The following is a 17265-nucleotide window of genomic DNA, read 5'->3' on the forward strand; positions in this document are numbered from 1 at the left end:
AAAGGGGGGAAAAGGAAGATAAAAGGAGAGAATAGAAGGAGGAAAGTGGGAAAAAGGAAGAAAAACAAGGAGAAAAGAAAAGGAGGGCAAAAAAGGGAAGAAAACAAAAGGAGAAAAGTGGGAAAAGGAAAAAAAAGGAGAAAAGGAGGAAACAAAAGGAGGAGAAAAAAGAGAAAAAAAAGGAGGAAAACAAAAGGAGGGGTAAAAAAGAGGGGAAAAAAGAAGGAAAAAAAAGTTCTGTTTAGGGCCAAATATTTAACAAAAATAATCATATAAATATATCTATATACAGCAAACTCCAGTCTCTGGCATATAAACAAAGAGAGCTTCAAGTAGTCCTTGCTAATTATTATTCTTCTCAGGCTTCCTATTATTATCTGTAATACTGATGGGCTCCAAAAAGGACAATGAAAGGTGGTTAGGTCACGTTAAAAAAAAAGGGGGGAAAAGGCAGGGGTGGGGGAGGAAGAAAAAAAAAGGTGATTTTGTTTTTGGCAGACTTTGCTGCTGCTCCATGCGCTCGGCGTTGGCGTGGGTGAGGCGGTTAAAGCGCGGAGGGCCGGAGCGGAGCTGGTGGCGCCGATTCCACGCGGAGCTCCCAGATGCTCCAGGGGGAAGGGTGCAGGAGCCGGCTGGTGCCCCTCCATCCCCAGGCCAAATCCCCAGGGACACAGTCCCATCCCCCACCCCCTCCAAACCATTAAGGCCACCATCAAAACTGTCCCCCACCAGCCTTTGTAATTGAGAATTGCCCCTCCTGGCGCCATCGGGTGCTGCCGGCGCTGCCCGTCCCAGAGCACCTCACACCATGAACTCGTTGCTCCCCAGGAGGACGAGGGGTTGGGTGGTGGCACAGTCGGCCTCGGGGTTCCTCTTGCGGGGTCCTCCCCCTGTCCCCCCATCTGGGGGCTCTTTGGTTTTAGGGGGGGAAGTTTTGATGCTCTTCAGTTTCTGTTTGCCCTTCTCCGGGTTGAAGGTCCCACGGGTGGTGAACTGAGGCTGGTCCTTGGGGTACCGGAGGGGTCCTGTGAAGGCCTCAGGGCTCGTGCGGCTTTCAGGGGGTTCGCCAGGCCCTCCCGCTCGGTAGAAAGGGGACTTGGAGTACATCTGGAAGCGCTTACGGGGCAGGTGGGGCAAGCAGGAGGTGGATGACTGGGAGGAGGAGGAGGAGGAGATGGAGGTGTCAGCTGGATCCACTGGGTCGGGCCGTGGCCGGGGATGCCTCCGCAGGCAGCTGGGCCCCTCCACCTTGGCGGGGCGCAGGGCGGTAAGTGCTACGCTTCTCTCTGCGTTGGGGGAAGGACCATCAGAGCATTAACACCTTGAAACCACCCAGAGTGAAGTCAAAGAGTCACAGTTTTGTTGGAGAAGACCCTTAAGGCACCGAGTCCAACCATTACCTCAGCAATGCCCAACCCACCAACACCACCCAGCATCTTGGTGCTCTCCCTGGACACAGAGGTCATGAAACCAGGCTAATATTCCCAGCGAGCTTCACCCAGGGTGATGTGGCAGTGCTGGACCTACCCACCAAACTCTGGGTGCAACACCCCCCTCCCTGCAGCCACACGTTTTAACCCTTATTCCTCCTCTTTACATGCAGTTTGATTAGTGGCTTTGAAGTTGATGTGGGCAGAAAACCCAGAAAAAGCCCCTCCAGGCTAGAGAAACAGCTGAGCAAGCTGCTCTAGCTGAAGCTGCCCCTGCTCACTGCAGGGAGGCTGGACTAGACAACCTCTGAAGGTCCCTTCCGCTCCAATCCATCCTATGGCAGACCCAAGAGGAGCTGGATTTACCCGAGCGATCGGAGATGGCTCCTTCAGAGTCGAAGTTCAGATTCTCAGAGCTGTCGGCGGTGCCAATGGAGGCTTCGGACTCAAGGGTTTCGTCGTCAGAGGCGCGGGGCTCCAGTGTCAGCATCTCGAACGTCAGCTCCTCCCTGCCAAAGCCAACCCAATCCACTGACCCAGTGGGACCAAAGAGGTGGGCAGGAGAAGGGATGACCAACCCAATCTCATGGGCCCAATGGGACCAAAGAGGTGGGCAGGAGAAGGGATGACCAACCCAATCCCATTGACACAATGGGGCCAAAGTGATGGGCAGGAGAAGGGATGATCAACCCTAACCTATTGACCTAACAGGACCAAAGTGATCATCAGGAGAAGGGATGACCAGCCCAATCCCTTTGACCTGACAGAAGCAAAGTGGTCATCAGGAGAAGGGATGACCAGCCCAATCCCTTTGACCTGACAGGAGCAAAGTGGTCACCAGAAGAAGAATGGCCTACTCAATCCCATTGACCCAACGGGACCAAAGTGGTGGGCAGGAGAAGGGATTGCACATACATCAAGAGATCATGGAGGAATGGAGTCCTCGGGTCACCTTACATGCAGCACATCAACTGTGTGATGTCAGGTGACACCTACAGATAGTCGAGAGCAAGGGGACATGACTTTGGCCCCTGGCCAGACTCACTTTTCCTTCTGCAGGCTTTCAATCTGCTCAGTTAGCACCTTCTCCTCCTGCTGCATGGCCACTTGCTGCTGCTCCGTCACCTCCATCTCCATGGCGTCCTCGCTGCTCACGGTCTCCTCGGGGACGTCTGTCACCGCGGGCAAGCGCACAGAAACAGGAGACGTGGGGCTGGGGTAGGCGCTGCGCCGCACACGTCCCTTGCCCTGAGGAGAGACAAGTGGGTTTGTAGCCATCTCAGGTGCCAACCGCACTGCTCTCTCCCGAGGAGTGAAGAAGATGACCCTGGCCATTGACTCTCAGCGCACCGCCAGTGGGCACACCCAGGACACTCCAGAATCTCACCCCAGGCTGGGAGAGGTACCAGAAGGACTCAACACGTTTGAGGGAGTGAGGATGGAGGCGGTGAGGATGGGGATGGTGAGGATTGCGCCGATGAACCAGTTACCAGCTGATGGACCAAATGCATCTTGGACGCCCAAGCAAGCCCAGCTGGCAGCAGGATGAGCTTCTGCGATGCCCACACAGCCCACACAACGGGAAGCCTGACCTGCCAAGAGGCCGTGCTGACCTTGGGTGGCAACATGATTTCAGGGCACTTGGCTCCTGCTTTATTGTCACATGTGTCTCACACCCTTCCCTCACACACCTCGGAACTTCCTGGGCATCACAGTGGTCTTCCCTGCTTCCCTTGGTAAATGACACCTCAGACCTAGCCACGTTACCTGTGCTCTATCAAGCATGAGAGATCCAAGACCACCTCCAGCGGTCTATTGTGAGACAAGAGATGTTAACTACAAGGAGACTGAACACAGCTCTGAAGCAGCATCCAGTTTTAACACTAAAATTAACAACAAAAAAGGCCTCAGATGGGGTTGGAAACTATGGAGGGAAGCTTTTAATCTTTTGAGGACCAGCTACAGATCTGCTCCCTGGAGTGGGAAATAAGATGGATTTTGGGTTATGAGGGACACACTAAAAAGCTTTTCTCTTAACCCTTATCATCACTAGACACAGGCCATCTTCTAAATTCAAGACCCTGAACCCCTCAGGACTTAGGAGATGTCTGCCTGAGCTTTGTCCATCATCCAGGCCAAAGCTGCATACTTTTGTGGTGCTTGTTGGCACCACAACTTTTCTCCACTTAAGATGATTTAAACCATGTGGTGGGAACATCCCTGGGTCTTCCTGATAACTCAGGGGCCCAGAGCAGCTTTGCAGGATAAAAGACCCTCCCTTTTTTCCTTTAAAACTCAAATTTGCCCATTTCAACTTTTAATGGTACATCTCAGAGTCTACTTCTGGGCAGCAAAGCTGCTTCCACAGCCTGATGTTCTGACGCCACCGTCTCACGTGGCCTCCTGAGCTGAAGCACAGCTACCTGAATCCTATTAGCCAAAACCCCTGAGATCCCAAAGATCCTACCAGCTCGTGGACTTAAGCCCCTGAGAAGTGGCTGGCTTGCAAAACAGCATCCGGGCAGCAGAGCTCAAATTCTGCTCTTCTCGACCTCCTGACCCTGGTGGGTGTTGAAGGGCAAGGAGAAGCAGCAGGGGTTGAACTCAGCAGGAAGGGAAACAGCCCCAGTGGCATCCCCAGCTGCTCTTCTTGCCCGTCGTGGTCTCACCAGGAGCACAAACACAAGCCAGGATGCAGCTGGGGAATACAGCAGAGCTGTTGAAGCCCTCCCAGGTCAAACCTGGGTGTCCTGACCCTGTGTTGGAGGTGGTGATGCTCCTCCTCTGGGAAGGTGGAGGAGACCTTTGGATACCTGTTGACCTCTGAGGCACCTGAGCTGGGGTGGGGGCTGAAGCAACCTGATGCTGAAATGCACCCAGAGCAAGCAGAGGTTGGGGTGGGAAGGGACAGGATGAGGCAAGCAAAGCAAAGCAGAGGGAGATAAAAATAAAGGAGAGAAGAAAGATGGGGAAAAGGGCTGGAGAGCAGCCGGCCCAGGAGCTGCCTGCGGGCACGGCCGAGCCTCGGCCACCCCTCACTCCTGCTGCCTGAGGCGGGACGACCTGCGGGAGAAAGGAGGGCCCTGGGGAGCAGCACCTGCTGGCAGAGTGAGGGACAATGTGCGGCGGGACGGGGCTGGAATGAGTGGCGGTGACACACAACGGAGAGGCAGCGGCGGCGCGCCGGGGTCATACATACCGGGATGGAGCTGCGGGTTATGCTCATAAATCTAACTGCAATTAGTACAGGCTTCTGGATTAGAGAGGAGATGAAAAGGAAAGCAGAAGGTTAGAGTGCACATGCTGCCACCCTCCACACACAAAACACCGATTCTGGGCATTCTTTCGGGGGTGGTTTGTTTAGTTTTTGTTAGTCAGGAGAAACGCAGCAGCTCTGCGGCATCAGCCCCACGACCTCGGGCAGCTCCTGCGTGGATTTCATTGCCCCATCAAAGCAGGAGCGAGGTGTCCGTGAGGAGCACAGCAGGCAGGTCCAAGCGTTAGGGCTGCCTGGCTCCTCAGCTGGAGCCTGGGGTGACCACACTGCCTCAGCTGACCCTGCCCCACAGCCCAACAAGCCAAGCACTGCACGCGTCCGCTGCCCGCCGGCCCCCCAGCAAGCATAGAAGCTCAATGAGATGGGTTCAAGGCTCCCAAAAAGGCAGTGAAGGAGCAGAGAGCCTTTGTGGAGCTCATCCTGGATTTAGATAACATGAACTGAGCACGAAAAAAGATGATCCAGGTCTCCCATGGGGCAATGTCAAGCCAGTTTGGGCTGGAGCATCTCTCCTGTGAGGACAGGCTGAGAGAGTTGGGGCTGTGCAGTCTGGAGAAGAGAAGGCTTTGAGGAGACACTGGAGTGGCCTTCCAGGATCTGAAGTGGGCTATAGGAGGCTGGAGAGAGACTATTGACAAGGGCTTGTGATGACAGGAGGAGGAGGAATAGGTTTGAACTGGCAGAGGGGAGACTGAAACTGGGTATTAGGAAGAAGTTCTTTAGAGTGAGGGCAGTGAGAGACTGGCACAAGTTGAGAGTGGTGAAAGACTGGCATAGGTTGAAGGTAGTGAGACACTGGCACAGGTTGCCCAGGGAGGTGTTCAAGGCCAGGTTGGAAGAGGCCTTGAGCGACCTGTTCTAGTGGGAGGTTCCAGTTGGAACTGGCTGATCCTTGAGGTCCCTTCCATCCTAAACCATTCTCTGATTCTCTGAAAAGTTTGACTCAGGAGCAAAGAAGCTCAGATGAAGGTGGAACTGTTGATCAGGAGCATCTGAACTGAAAAGACCACACTCCTACAGACCATTCCCACCTCCTGCTGCTTTGGTGTGACTCCCTGCAATGGCCAGAAGCCACCATGGGGCTGAGGGGCCCTGTCCTGGAGGAAAGGGTGTGGGAGGTTGCAAGGGGTGGGGGAGGATGGGAGAAGCAGAGGAAGATAAGGTAGGGTTGCTTCAGGGGCAAGGAGAGGCCGGGAGGAGGAAGCGCCGGCACCGGCGTCTCACCATGGACCTGCGGATCAAGGAGAGGCGACTCCTGGCTTTGTTCTCGGCGAACTCCAGGCTGTTGATGTCCTTCAGGCGAGCCTTGTACTTGTTCATCTGCTCGATGACGATCAGCTCGACGCAACTGAGGGGGCAGAAAAACCCAACAGAGGTCAGAATAGGAGGAGGAAACAGAAGTGCTGAGCCACAAAGGTGATGAAGGGAATGGAACAACTTTCTTGCGAGGAGAGCCTGAGGGAGCTGGGGCTGTGCAGATGGGAGAAGAGGAGACTGAGAGGTTGTAGAGATGTAAAAGGTCAGTGCCAGGAAGCTGGAGCCAGGCTCTGCTGGGTGGTGCCAGCGCCAGCACAAGGGGCACTGGTGGAAGCTGAGGCAGAGGAAGTGCCATGGAAACAGGAGGAGGATTTTTTCCTTGTGAGGGTACCAGAGCCCTGGCACAGGCTGCCCAGGGGGGCTGTGCAGTCTCCCTCTCTGGAGATATTCAAACCCTGCCTGGATGTGTTCTGTGTGATCTGCTCTGGGTGCTCCTGCTCTGCAGGGGGTTGGACTGGATGAGCTTTGGAGACCCTTTCCAGGCCCTGACATTTTGTGATTCTGTGGTTGGAGCTTTCTATTGCCTGAAGATCTGCCCTGGTAGAAAGGCACAGAGGGAGGAAGCTTCTGTTAGAATCAGCAGGGGAGTGGAAATCCCCATTAAAAACATGGCAGTGAGCTGTGGATGGATTGAGGAACTTGGACTACAGAAATTCAGGGCCTCCAAGGATCTCACTCTTGGAAGAGAAGCCTGGAGAAGGCAGCATAATGAGAGGAACTGGCCTGAAATTGTGCTGGGGAAGGTTAGGTTGGAGATGAGGAAAAATTTCTTTGCTGCAAGAGTGGTGAGGGATTGGCAGAGGCTGCCCATGGAGCCCTCATGCCTGGAGGTGTTCCAGGAGCATGTGGCCATGGCACTTGGGGCCATGGTTTGATGGACACAGTGGGGTTGAGTTGCTGGTTGGACTGGATGGTCTGGGAGGTCTTCTCCAACCCTTCTCTGACCTTATACTTGTATGCAGGCAGCGCTGCTGTCAGTGTTTAGCTGGGCTGTTCACTGCTGTGTTTGGGGAAAAACATCACCTTTCCATGTCATAAATCCAGAGGATGGGCTACAGCTGAAGCCTAAAGGGGAAGCTACAGAGAAATCCTGTTGCTTCTACCAGTTGGCTCTCTGAGCACATCGTGGTCTTAAACAAAAGCCTCCTCTTTCACAAGCCCAGCCCTTGGCTGGTTGGCTTCCAGTATTGTAGACTCCTGGCACCATTTTGGTGGGACAAGACCTTTAAGATCACTCAGTCCAACCATTTCTCCAACTCTACCAAGACTGGTGCTAAACCCACATTCCTCAGCACCACATCTCTCCCTCTCTGAAACACCTTCAAGGATGGGGATTCAACCACCTCCCTGGGCAGCCTGTGCCAGTGTTTGTTTGATATCCAGCATTGGGCAATGGTTATGGCTGTGTCTGACCCAGCAGCAAGTAATGGTGATGGCTCCGGATGATCCCCCACCAGACAATGGTTATGGCTCTGGATGATCCAGCAGCAGGTGATTGTTATGGCTCTGGGACATCCAACACCACACCATGATTATGGCTGTGTCTGATCCAGCAGCAGGCAATGGTTATGGCTCTGGATGATCCAGCACCAGACAATGGCTATGGCTGTGTCTGATCCAGCCCCAGGCAATGCTGCTGGCTCTGGCTGGTCCAGCCCCAGGCTCTTACGTGGTGGTTTTGCTGATGTCCTGGACGCTCTGCAGGGGGTCTGTGGTGTCAGGGCAGCGGAGGATACAGGGGGCAAAGACGATGGCCAAGGCGTTGGCTGACATGCGATTGGTCTCTTCTTGCAGGGCAATCCTGAAGAAACAGAGGGGTGAAAAGAGAACTCAAAGCTGAAGGCCCCTCCAGCCCTTCTGTGTGGCCATGGATGATGAGGAGATGAGACTTCTGTGTGCCAAGCACACTGCTCAGCACTCCTCTCTGCTCAGCTTGCTGCAGAAAGCCAAACTCCTCAGATGTTCCCAAGAAACACAAACAATTGGTGGTTTTCACCCCAAAATACTCTCCCTGTGTTGTGGAGCCAGCCCAGGATGCCATTGGCTCTGCTGCCCACCTGGGCACTGCTGCCTCCTCTGCAGCTCCTCTCTGCCACCACCCCCAGCTCCCTCTCTGCCTGCCTGCTCTCAGCCACCCTGGCCCCAGCCTCTAGTGCTGCTTGGGGTTGTTGTGGCCAAAGTGCAGAACCCTGCCCTTGGTCTTGTTCAGTCTCATCCCCTTGGCCTCTGCCCACCCATGCAGCCTGGCCAGGTCCCTCTGCAGGGCTCTCCTACTCTCCAACAGCTCCACAGCTGCTCCTAGCTTGGTGTTATCTGCAAACTTACTGATGCTGGACTCAATCTCTTGGTCCAGATCATCAATAAAGATGTTGAATAAGCCTGAGCACCCTGAGCACTGTGGAGGCTGCTCATCAACACAAGCATCACTTGGAGAGCCCTGCACTGGTGGGAGGCACCATGGACCCACGAGCACCATGAGCACCCTGAGCGCTGTGGAGGTTGCTCGTCAACACAAGCATCACTTGGAGAAACAGCTCTGGGGCCACCTCCTCAGAGACAGGATGGACCTGAAGGCCCTCTTGCCCACCTGCTTAGTTCTCAGCTGTTTTGATACGAAGGACGCCTGCAGAGCCACCCTTTGCCCACTGCCCACAGCTGCCCTTGCCCGACCTACCTCACCAGGTGGAAGATGAGACGTTCCAGGGTGCTGAGATGGGTGCGGGAGAGCTGATCGATGACCGAATACACTCCCCTCACTGTCTCCTTCCTCTCCTGCAGGCCTGTGGAGAAAGCACCAGCATCTAGGGGTGGCTTCTGCTTCCTCCTCCCAGTTAAACCCAAACTTGCTTAACTCTTCCCTACAAAAAAAGGATCTCCTGGCTAAAGGCTTGGGCTGAAATCTGCTGAAGCGTGATGTGAGTCCCTGCCCCCAGAGCGGGGCACCACGCTGCCTGTGGCTCTGTGTAAAATCTCCATCTAGCCAAAAACTCAGCCCCTGAAGCCAGGTGATGTGCCAAAATCGGGTGGTGACACAATAGACTGCAGAGAGTGGTGGGCAGTGGTGCCAAGGCCAGCTGGAGAGCTGTAACTACTGGGGTCCAGGGAGGCTCACTGCTGGGTCCAGCCCTGATCAACATCTCCATCAATGACACTGGCAAGGGCACAGGCAGACAGAGTCTGCTCAGCAGGTCTGCTATGATGCCAAACTGGGAGGCTTGTCTGAGACACCTGAAGGCTGTGTGGCCATTGAGTGAGACTTGGACAGACAGAGAGCTGGGCAGAGAGGAAGTGAAGGAGGTTCAACGAGGATCAGTGCAGAGTCCTGCACCCGGGAAGGAGCAATAAACTGCACCAGTACAGGCTGGGAGGGGACTGCTGGAGAGCAGCCCTGTGGAGAGGCACCTGGGAGTGCTGGGGGCCAAGAAACTCCCCATGGGCCAGCAGTGTGGCCTCCTGGCCAAGAAGGCCAATGGCCTTCTGGGTGTGTGCAGCAGATTGAGGGAGGTTCTCCTCCTCCTCTAATCTACCCTGGTGAGGTCCCACCTGGAATATTGCATCCAGTTCTGGGCTCTTCATTTCAGGAGAGTCCAAGGGAGGGCTGGTGGAGCACTGCCTGATGAGCAAAGGCTGAGTGCCCTGGGTCTGCTTAGACTGGAGAGGAGAAGACTGAGAGGGAATCTAATAAGTCACAGAATCAAGGAATTGTCAGGGCTGGAAAGGATCATCCAGTTCCAACCTCCCAGGCATGGGCAGGGAGACCTCACACTAGATCAGGTCACCTAGAGCCACATCCAGCCTGGCCTTAAAGACCTCCAGGGATGAGGCATCCAGCACCTCTCTGGGCAACCTGGGCCAGGCTCTCACCACCCTTGTGGAGCGAAAGAACTTCTTCCTAACATCCAGGCTGAAGCTCCCCACTTCTAGTTTTGCTCCATTCCCCCAGTCCTATCCCTACCTGACAGCCTAAAGAGTCCCTCCCCAGCTTTCTTGGAGCCCCCTTCAGATACTGGAAGGCCACAGGAAGGTCTCCTCAGTGTCTACAAATATCTAAGGGCTGGGGATCAGGAAGGAAGGGACAGGAACAGCCTCTGCTCACGTGTGCCCTGGAGCAGGACAGGGAGCAAGGGATGGAAACTACAGCACATGAAGCTCCACCTCAACATGAAGAACTTTACTGTGAGGGTCCCAGAACCCTGGCACAGGCTGCCCAGAGAGGTTTTGTAGTCTCCTTCTCTGGAGCCTTTCCAGCCCAGTCTGAATATGTTCCTGTGTGCCCTGCACTTGATTCTCTGGTCCTGCTCTGGCAGGGGTTGGACTGGAAGCTCAGCAGAGATCCCCTCCAACCCCTAACATCCTGTGAGCCTGTTTGGGCCCAAAGAGTCATAGACCCATAGAATGGTTTAGGTTGGAAGGGACCTCAAGGATCAGCCAGTTCCAACCTCCATGTGCCATAGGCAGGGACACCTCCCACTACAACAGGTTGCTCAAGGCCTCATCCAACCTGGTCCTGAACACCTCCCTGGGCAACCTGTGCCAGTCTCTCACCACCCTCCACCTGTGCCAGTGTCTCACCACCCTCAATGCCAAGAACCCTTTCCTAACACCCACTTTCAATCTCCCCTCTGCCACTTCAAACCCATTCCTCCTCCTCCTGGCATTCCCAGACCTTCTCAATAGTCCCTCCCCAGCCTTCCTGTAGCTCTCTTCAGACCCTGCAAGGCCACTCCAAGGTCTCCTCCAAGCCTTCTCCTCTCCAGGCTGCACAGCCCCAACTCTCTCAGCCTGTGCTCACAGCAGAGCTGCTGCAGCCCTCTCAGCATCTTGGTGGCCTCCTCTGGGCTGGCTCCAACACTTCCATGTGCTGCTTGTGCTTCAGCCAACCTGGCCATAAACACCTCCAGGGAGGTTGCGGAACACAGAATCTTCAATCACATTGGGTGCTTCTGTGCTCCACAACCTCCCTGGGCAACCTGTGCCAGTGCTTCACCACCCTCAACCTGGGCCAGTCTCTCACCACCCTCCACCTGTGCCAGGGTCTCACCACCGTCAACCTGTGCCAGTCTCTCACCACCCTCACTGCCAAGAACCCTTTCCTAACACCTACTTTCAATCTCTCCTCTGCCATTTCAAACCCATTCGTCCTCCTCCTGTCATTACCAGACCATGTCAGTAGTCCCTCCCCAGCCCTCCTCTAGCCCCCTTCAGATCCTCCAAGGTCTCCTCCAAGCCTTCTCCTCTCCAGCCTGCACAGCCCCAACTCTCTCAGCCTGTGCTCACAGCAGAGCTGCTGCAGCCCTCTCAGCATCTTGGTGGCCTCCTCTGCACTGGCTCCCACAGTCTGTCAGCCAACCCCGAGGTGATCACTGCTGGTGCCTCAGCCAAGGGATGGGGCAGAGGAGGAGCTCCTTACCCATGGCGCGCAGGAACTCCTCGTAGAGCTCGAAGGTCATGAGAGGGTTGGGCAGGTCCCGGAGCCACTGCTTGAAGACGCTGGCGATGACGTGGATGTTGTAGTCATCCAGATTCACGTTGTCAATGTCTGGGGTTGGCAGCAGGTGGAGGGCAGAGGCAAAAAAACAAGAGACAATGATCAACATGAAGCTGTTAGGGAAGGAGAGGGGGAGATTGGTCTCTTCGAACCCAGACCAGTCCACACCAAACAGATTCATGGAATGGTTTAATTTGGAAGGGACCTTAAGGATCATCCAGTTCCAAACTCCCCTGCCATGGGCAGGGACACCTCCCTGTAGCCCAGGTTGCTCAAGGTCTCATCCATCCTGGCCTTGAACACCTCCAGGTTGCAGGAGGCCTTGAGCAACCTGACCTGGTGGAAGGTGTCCCTGCCCATGGGACACTTCTTTGCCACAGGAAATGTCCATGTGCCACCACAAAACCACACTGTGCTCAATGACAAGAAAGCCAGGAGCTGATCTCAGCTCCACTTGCCAAAATCAGAGAGAAATGCATCCTCCAGGACAAGGAGCCTTAGGTGGGACCAAGATGTCTCCTCCTGCTGACATAGAGGCTAAGGCAGAATTTCCCCTCAGCTAGAGACCTTTCTTCATGTATTGCATCCAAAGATACCCATGAGTCACTGCCTTGAGATTGGGTTGGAGAGGCTGGGCCCAAAGAGTGGTGGGGAATGGAGTTAACTCCAGCTGGTGGCTGGAGTTCCCCAAGGCTCAGTGCTGAGGCCACTTCTCTTTGCTGTCTTTATCAGTGGTCTGCAGGAGGAGGTGGAGGACATCCTCAGTGGGTTTGCAGACAGCACCAAGTTCGGAGGCAGTGGTGATCTGCTGCAGGGCAGGAAGGCTCTGCAGAGAGATCTGGATAGGACCAATGAGGGAGGGCAATGGGCTGAGATTCAGACAAGTGTCAATGCTGCACTTGGGCCACAACAATCCCATGGATGTCACCTGCCTGGGGCAGAGCAGTTGGAGAGCTGCTTGGTGGAGAAGGAGCTGGGGGTGCTGCCTGCTGGCTGAAGATGAGCCAGTGTGTACCCAGGCGAGCAAGAAGGCCAGTGGCAGCCTGGCTTAGGTCAGGAATAGTGTGGGCAGCAGGTCAAAGGATGTGACTGTCCTCCTCTACTTGGCACTGCTGTGGCCACACCTTGAGGGATGGATTCAGTTTTGCGACCCTCACTCCAAGAAGGACATTGAGGGAAGAGCAATGATGCTGGTGAAGGGCCTGCAGAGCAGGGCTGGGGAGGGGCAGAGTAGCTGAGGGAGCTGGGGGGGTTTAGTGTGAAGAAGAGGAGACTGAGGGCAGAGCTCATTGCTCTCTGCAGCTCCCTGAGAGGAGGTTGGGGTGAGGTGAAGTTGGTCTCTTCTCACACACAACAAGTGATAGGACAAGAGGAAATGGCCTCAAGTTGTGCCAGGGGAGCTTCAGGTGGGCCATCAGGAACAATTCCTTCCCAGCAAGGCTTCTTGGGCACTGGAAGAAGCCTCCCAGGGAGGTGGCTGAGTCCCCATCCCTGCAGGTGTTCAAAAGCTGCAGAGATGTGGTGCTGAGGGCTCTGTGGCAGTGGCAGCACTGTGAGCTCTGGGGGAGCAGCTGGACTGGATGATCCCAAAGGTCTCTTCCAGCCTTGACAGTTCTATGATCTGAAGGCACCATTTGCCCAGCCCACAGCTGGGGCAGGTGGGATTGCTCCCTTGTTCCCTCCCAGCTGCCCTTCCCTCCATCCTTGTGCCACCACAGAGACTTTTTCTCCCCACACAGTTGTTTTCCCCTACCTTTTTTCATAGAATCATAGAACCAGGCTGGAAGAGAGCTCCAAGCTCAGCCAGCCCAGCCTAGCACCCAGCCCTGCCCAACCAACCAGCCAGGCTTGGCTGCAACACCTCCAGCCACAGCCACTCCGCCACCTCCCTGGGCAGACCATTCCAATGCCAATCACTCTCTCTGCCAGCAACTTCCTCCTCACAGCCAGCCCAGACCTGCCCTGCCACAGCTTGAGCCTGGGTCCCCTTCTGCTACTGCTGGCTGCCTGGCAGCAGAGCCCAACCCCACCTGGCTACAGCCTCCCTGCAGGCAGCTGCAGGCAGCAATGAGCTCTGCCCTGAGCCTCCTCTGCTGCAGGCTGCACCCCCCCAGCTCCCTCAGCCTCTCCTCACAGGGCTGTGCTCCAGGCCCCTCCCCAGCCTTGCTGCCCTTCTCCAAACACCTTCCAGCACCTCAGCAGCTCTCTGCAATGGAGGAGCCCAGAGCTGGACACAGCACTGCAGGGGTGGCCTGAGCAGTGCTGAGCACAGGGGCACAAGAACCTCCCTTGTCCTGCTGCCCACACTGCTCCTGAGCCAGCCCAGGATGCCATTGGCTCTGCTGCCCACCTGGGCACTGCTGCCTCCTCTGCAGCTCCTCTCTGCCAGCACCCCCAGCTCCCTCTCTGCCTGCCTGCTCTCAGCCTCTCTGGCCCCAGCCTCTAGTGCTGCTTGGGGTTGTTGTGGCCAAAGTGCAGAACCTGCCCTTGGCCTTGTTCAGTCTCACCCCATTGGCCTCTGCCCACCCATCCCTTTTCACCTGTGTCGAGTCCCTGCCGCAGCTCCTTGATCTTGTTGGTGGAGCCTGACTTCCTGTAGATGCCCTCGGTGTACAGCCCGTGCATCTCGATGTAGTTGATGAGCTTCTCCACCAGCAGCGGCACCGCTCGCTCCTCGCTGGTCAGCCGCGACAGCTCCACGCCGAACTGCCGCGGCGACAGCTCGGGGTCATACTGAGACACAAAGGGCCACAGAGAGCTGTCAGAATCCTGCCACCGACCTCCCGGGCCCCACTGCTGCTCAGCCTCCTCCAGCCCCTCCAGGAGCGCCTGCGAGAGGCTACACCTTGTGTCTCTTGCACATGGAACTGGACACCGATGGAAAGCACACAGGACCGCAGGCAGGGCAGGGCAGGGGCTGGGAGGCACCTCCAGAGCTCAGCCAGTCCAACCCCCTGCAGAGCAGCAGCACCCAGAGCAGACCACACAGAACACATCCAGGTGGGGCTAGAGTATCTGCAGAGAGGGAGACTCCACAGCTCCCCTGGGCAGCCTGTGCCAGGCTCTGGCATCCTCACAGGGAAGAAATTCCTGCTCCTGTTTCCATGGCACTTCCTCTGCCTCAGCTTCCACCACTGCCCCTTGTGCTGGCACTGGCACCACCCAGCAGAGCCTGGCTGCAGCCTCTGGCACTCACCTTTGCATATCTATCAACATGACTGAGGTCACCTCTCAGCTCCTCCTCTCCCAGCAGCACAGCCCTGCTCCCTCAGGCTCTCCTAACAGAGCTGTTCCTTTCCCTTCATCACCTTCGTGGCTCTCTGCTGGACTCTCTCAAGCAGTTTATGTCCCTCTTGAACTGGGGGCCCAGAACTGGACACAGTACTTCAGATGTGGCCTCAGCAGGGCAGAGCAGAGGGGCAGGGGAACCTCTCTGACCTTCTAAGCACACCTTTGCTCCCCCGAGACAAGAGCTGCTCCGGAGCTGTGGTGCTTTCCTCAATGCCCAGGGGTGTGCACTCAAGTGGGAGGCTGAGGGGTGAGGGGCAAGAGCTCACTGCCAGCACCAGAGCCCTGCGGGCACAAGCACCGGGGACGTGCAGCAGCTGTAAAGGAGCTGCCTGATGGCTCAGCTCTGCCCACTGCCAGCACACCTGGCAGGCACTCAGGCATTAGTGTGGCCAGGGGGAGCAGTGAACAATCGAACCAAAGGCACTGGGCCTATGCCAGAGCAAGTGAGTGTGTGAGAGGAAATATCTCCATGGACACCCAGGCTGAAAACAGCAGCCCAGGAACCCTCTCACCACCATCATCACCCATGCCATGCCCTAAGTTTTGCCTGCTGTAAGAAGAGAAGAACTCCTGGAGAAGAAAGAGCCCTGGGGCTGGTTAGTGTGGAGAGGAGCAGGCTGAGAGGGATCTGATCAGTGTCTATCAGCATCTGAGGGGTGGGTGCCAACTGGAGGGGGCCAACTCTTATGGGTGGTGCACAGCAATGAGCCAAGGAGCAATGGATGCAAACTGGAGCAGAGAAGGTTTCAGCTCAACCTGAGGAGAAACTTCTTTGGTGTGAGGGTGCTGGAGGCCTGGAGCAGGCTGCCCAGAGGGGTTGTGGAGTCTCCTGCTCTGGAGGCTTTCCAAACCCCCCTGGGAGCATTCCTGTGGGGATTGCCCTGGGTGATGCTGCTTGGCAGGGAGGGGTTGGGCTGGATGAGCTCTGGAGGAGCCTTCCAGCCTCTAAGGGTCTGTGACTCCATGAAAGAACAGCTCCCCTGAAGACATCACTTGCTGAGTTGATGTCCTTCTGAGGTCTCTTTTAACTCCTAAGAGTCTGTGATTCTGGGACTCAGATTCTCCAATGAATCTGTTCAGATGAGCTCTTGGGAAAAAACTAATCCTGAGGCCTTATGGAGGCTGCCTGGCACTTTTTAGACACCTTTGGGCCTACTGCCTGAAGGGGATTCAATGGGGCAGGAGGGCTCTGTGGAGGGACCTGGGCAGGCTGGACAGATGGGCACAGTCCAGTGCCAGGAGTTTTAACAAGGCCAAGTGCAGGGTTCTGCACTTTGGCCACAACAACCCCAAGCAGCACTAGAGGCTGGGGCCAGAGTGGCTGAGAGCAGGCAGGCAGAGAGGGCCCTGGGGGTGCTGGCAGAGAGGAGCTGCAGAGGAGGCAGCAGTGCCCAGGTGGGCAGCAGAGCCAATGGCATCCTGGGCTGGCTGAGGAGCAGTGTGGGCAGCAGGACAAGGGAGGTTCTTGTGCCCCTGTGCTCAGCACTGCTCAGGCCACCCCTGCAGTGCTGTGTCCAGCTCTGGGCTCCTCCATTGCAGAGAGATGCTGAGGTGCTGGAAGGTGTTTGGAGAAGGGCAGCAAGGCTGGGGAGGGGCCTGGAGCACAGCCCTGTGAGGAGAGGCTGAGGGAGCTGGGGGGGTGCAGCCTGCAGCAGAGGAGGCTCAGGGCAGAGCTCATTGCTGCCTGCAGCTGCCTGCAGGGAGGCTGTAGCCAGCTGGGGTTGGGCTCTGCTGCCAGGCAGCCAGCAGCAGCAGAAGGGGACCCAGGCTGAAGCTGTGCCAGGGCAGGTCTGGGCTGGCAGTGAGAAGGAAGTTGTTGTCAGAGAGAGTGATTGGCACTGGAATGGGCTGCCCAGGGAGGTGGTGGAGTGGCCGTGCCTGGAGGTGTTTAAGAGGAGGTTGGATGAGGCACTTGGTGCCATGGGTTAGTTAATGAGAAGGAGTTAGGTGCTAGGTTGGACTTGCTGATCTGAAAGGTCTTTTCCACCCTGGTTAATTCTGTGTCTGTGAAAGCTGAAGAAATGAGAGACATTTACCTTTTTGGAGCACTTGGTCGTGGTTTTAAGACAGCACTTCTTGTGACAAGCATATTTACATACTGCAAGCAAAAAGGAACAGCAGTTCAGAATCCAAACTGAGATTTAATAATCCAGACTGATGGAGAAACAGGAATTCATGTGAGTCATGCAGCTCCCCTCAGCACTAGCAGGTGAAAAGCAGTGCCCAGGGGTCAAGGTTATCAGATCCACTCAAAGGCTTTCATTTGAAAGGTGTCAGACTCATGTCCTTGAAACACTGCCAGAAAACAGATCATCAGCTAAATGCACTCCATAAGTAACCCTGAGTCACTCTGAGCTATCAGACATGGACACCTTCCAAGAGGCTGGAGAGAGCATCTTCCTGCCTCAAATACCTCAGGGTTGGTACTTCCAACCATGACCAAAGAAATGTTGAGGAAAAAA

The 17265-nt window shown here is 55.8% G+C and overlaps 1 protein-coding gene across 4 annotated transcripts in view; it reads right to left on the reverse strand.

Moving 5' to 3' along the window:
• Positions 1-333: 333 nt before the first annotated feature.
• The window catches only part of MYO9A (myosin IXA), a 249586-nt gene continuing 232654 nt past the window's right edge, over positions 334-17265 (reverse strand). For 2 of the 4 annotated variants that reach the window (XM_064157192.1, XM_064157190.1), the window contains 10 exons: positions 16840-16901; positions 14053-14245; positions 11435-11563; positions 8699-8804; positions 7694-7825; positions 5932-6055; positions 4630-4683; positions 2476-2678; positions 1797-1939; positions 334-1286 (listed from right to left, as the gene is read on the reverse strand). In XM_064157192.1, the coding sequence (XP_064013262.1) occupies positions 802-1286; positions 1797-1939; positions 2476-2678; positions 4630-4683; positions 5932-6055; positions 7694-7825; positions 8699-8804; positions 11435-11563; positions 14053-14245; positions 16840-16901 (1631 nt within the window). In that variant the 3' untranslated portion in view covers positions 334-801. Of the gene's footprint in view, positions 1287-1796; positions 1940-2475; positions 2679-4629; positions 4684-5931; positions 6056-7693; positions 7826-8698; positions 8805-11434; positions 11564-14052; positions 14246-14846; positions 14885-16839; positions 16902-17265 lie in introns of those variants that run through there. The other 2 variants (XM_064157191.1, XM_064157193.1) reach the window with 2 other exon arrangements.

The sequence above is a fragment of the Pogoniulus pusillus genome, chromosome 17 (genome assembly GCF_015220805.1).
Source record: "Pogoniulus pusillus isolate bPogPus1 chromosome 17, bPogPus1.pri, whole genome shotgun sequence".
NCBI classification, from domain to species: Eukaryota; Metazoa; Chordata; class Aves; order Piciformes; family Lybiidae; genus Pogoniulus; species Pogoniulus pusillus.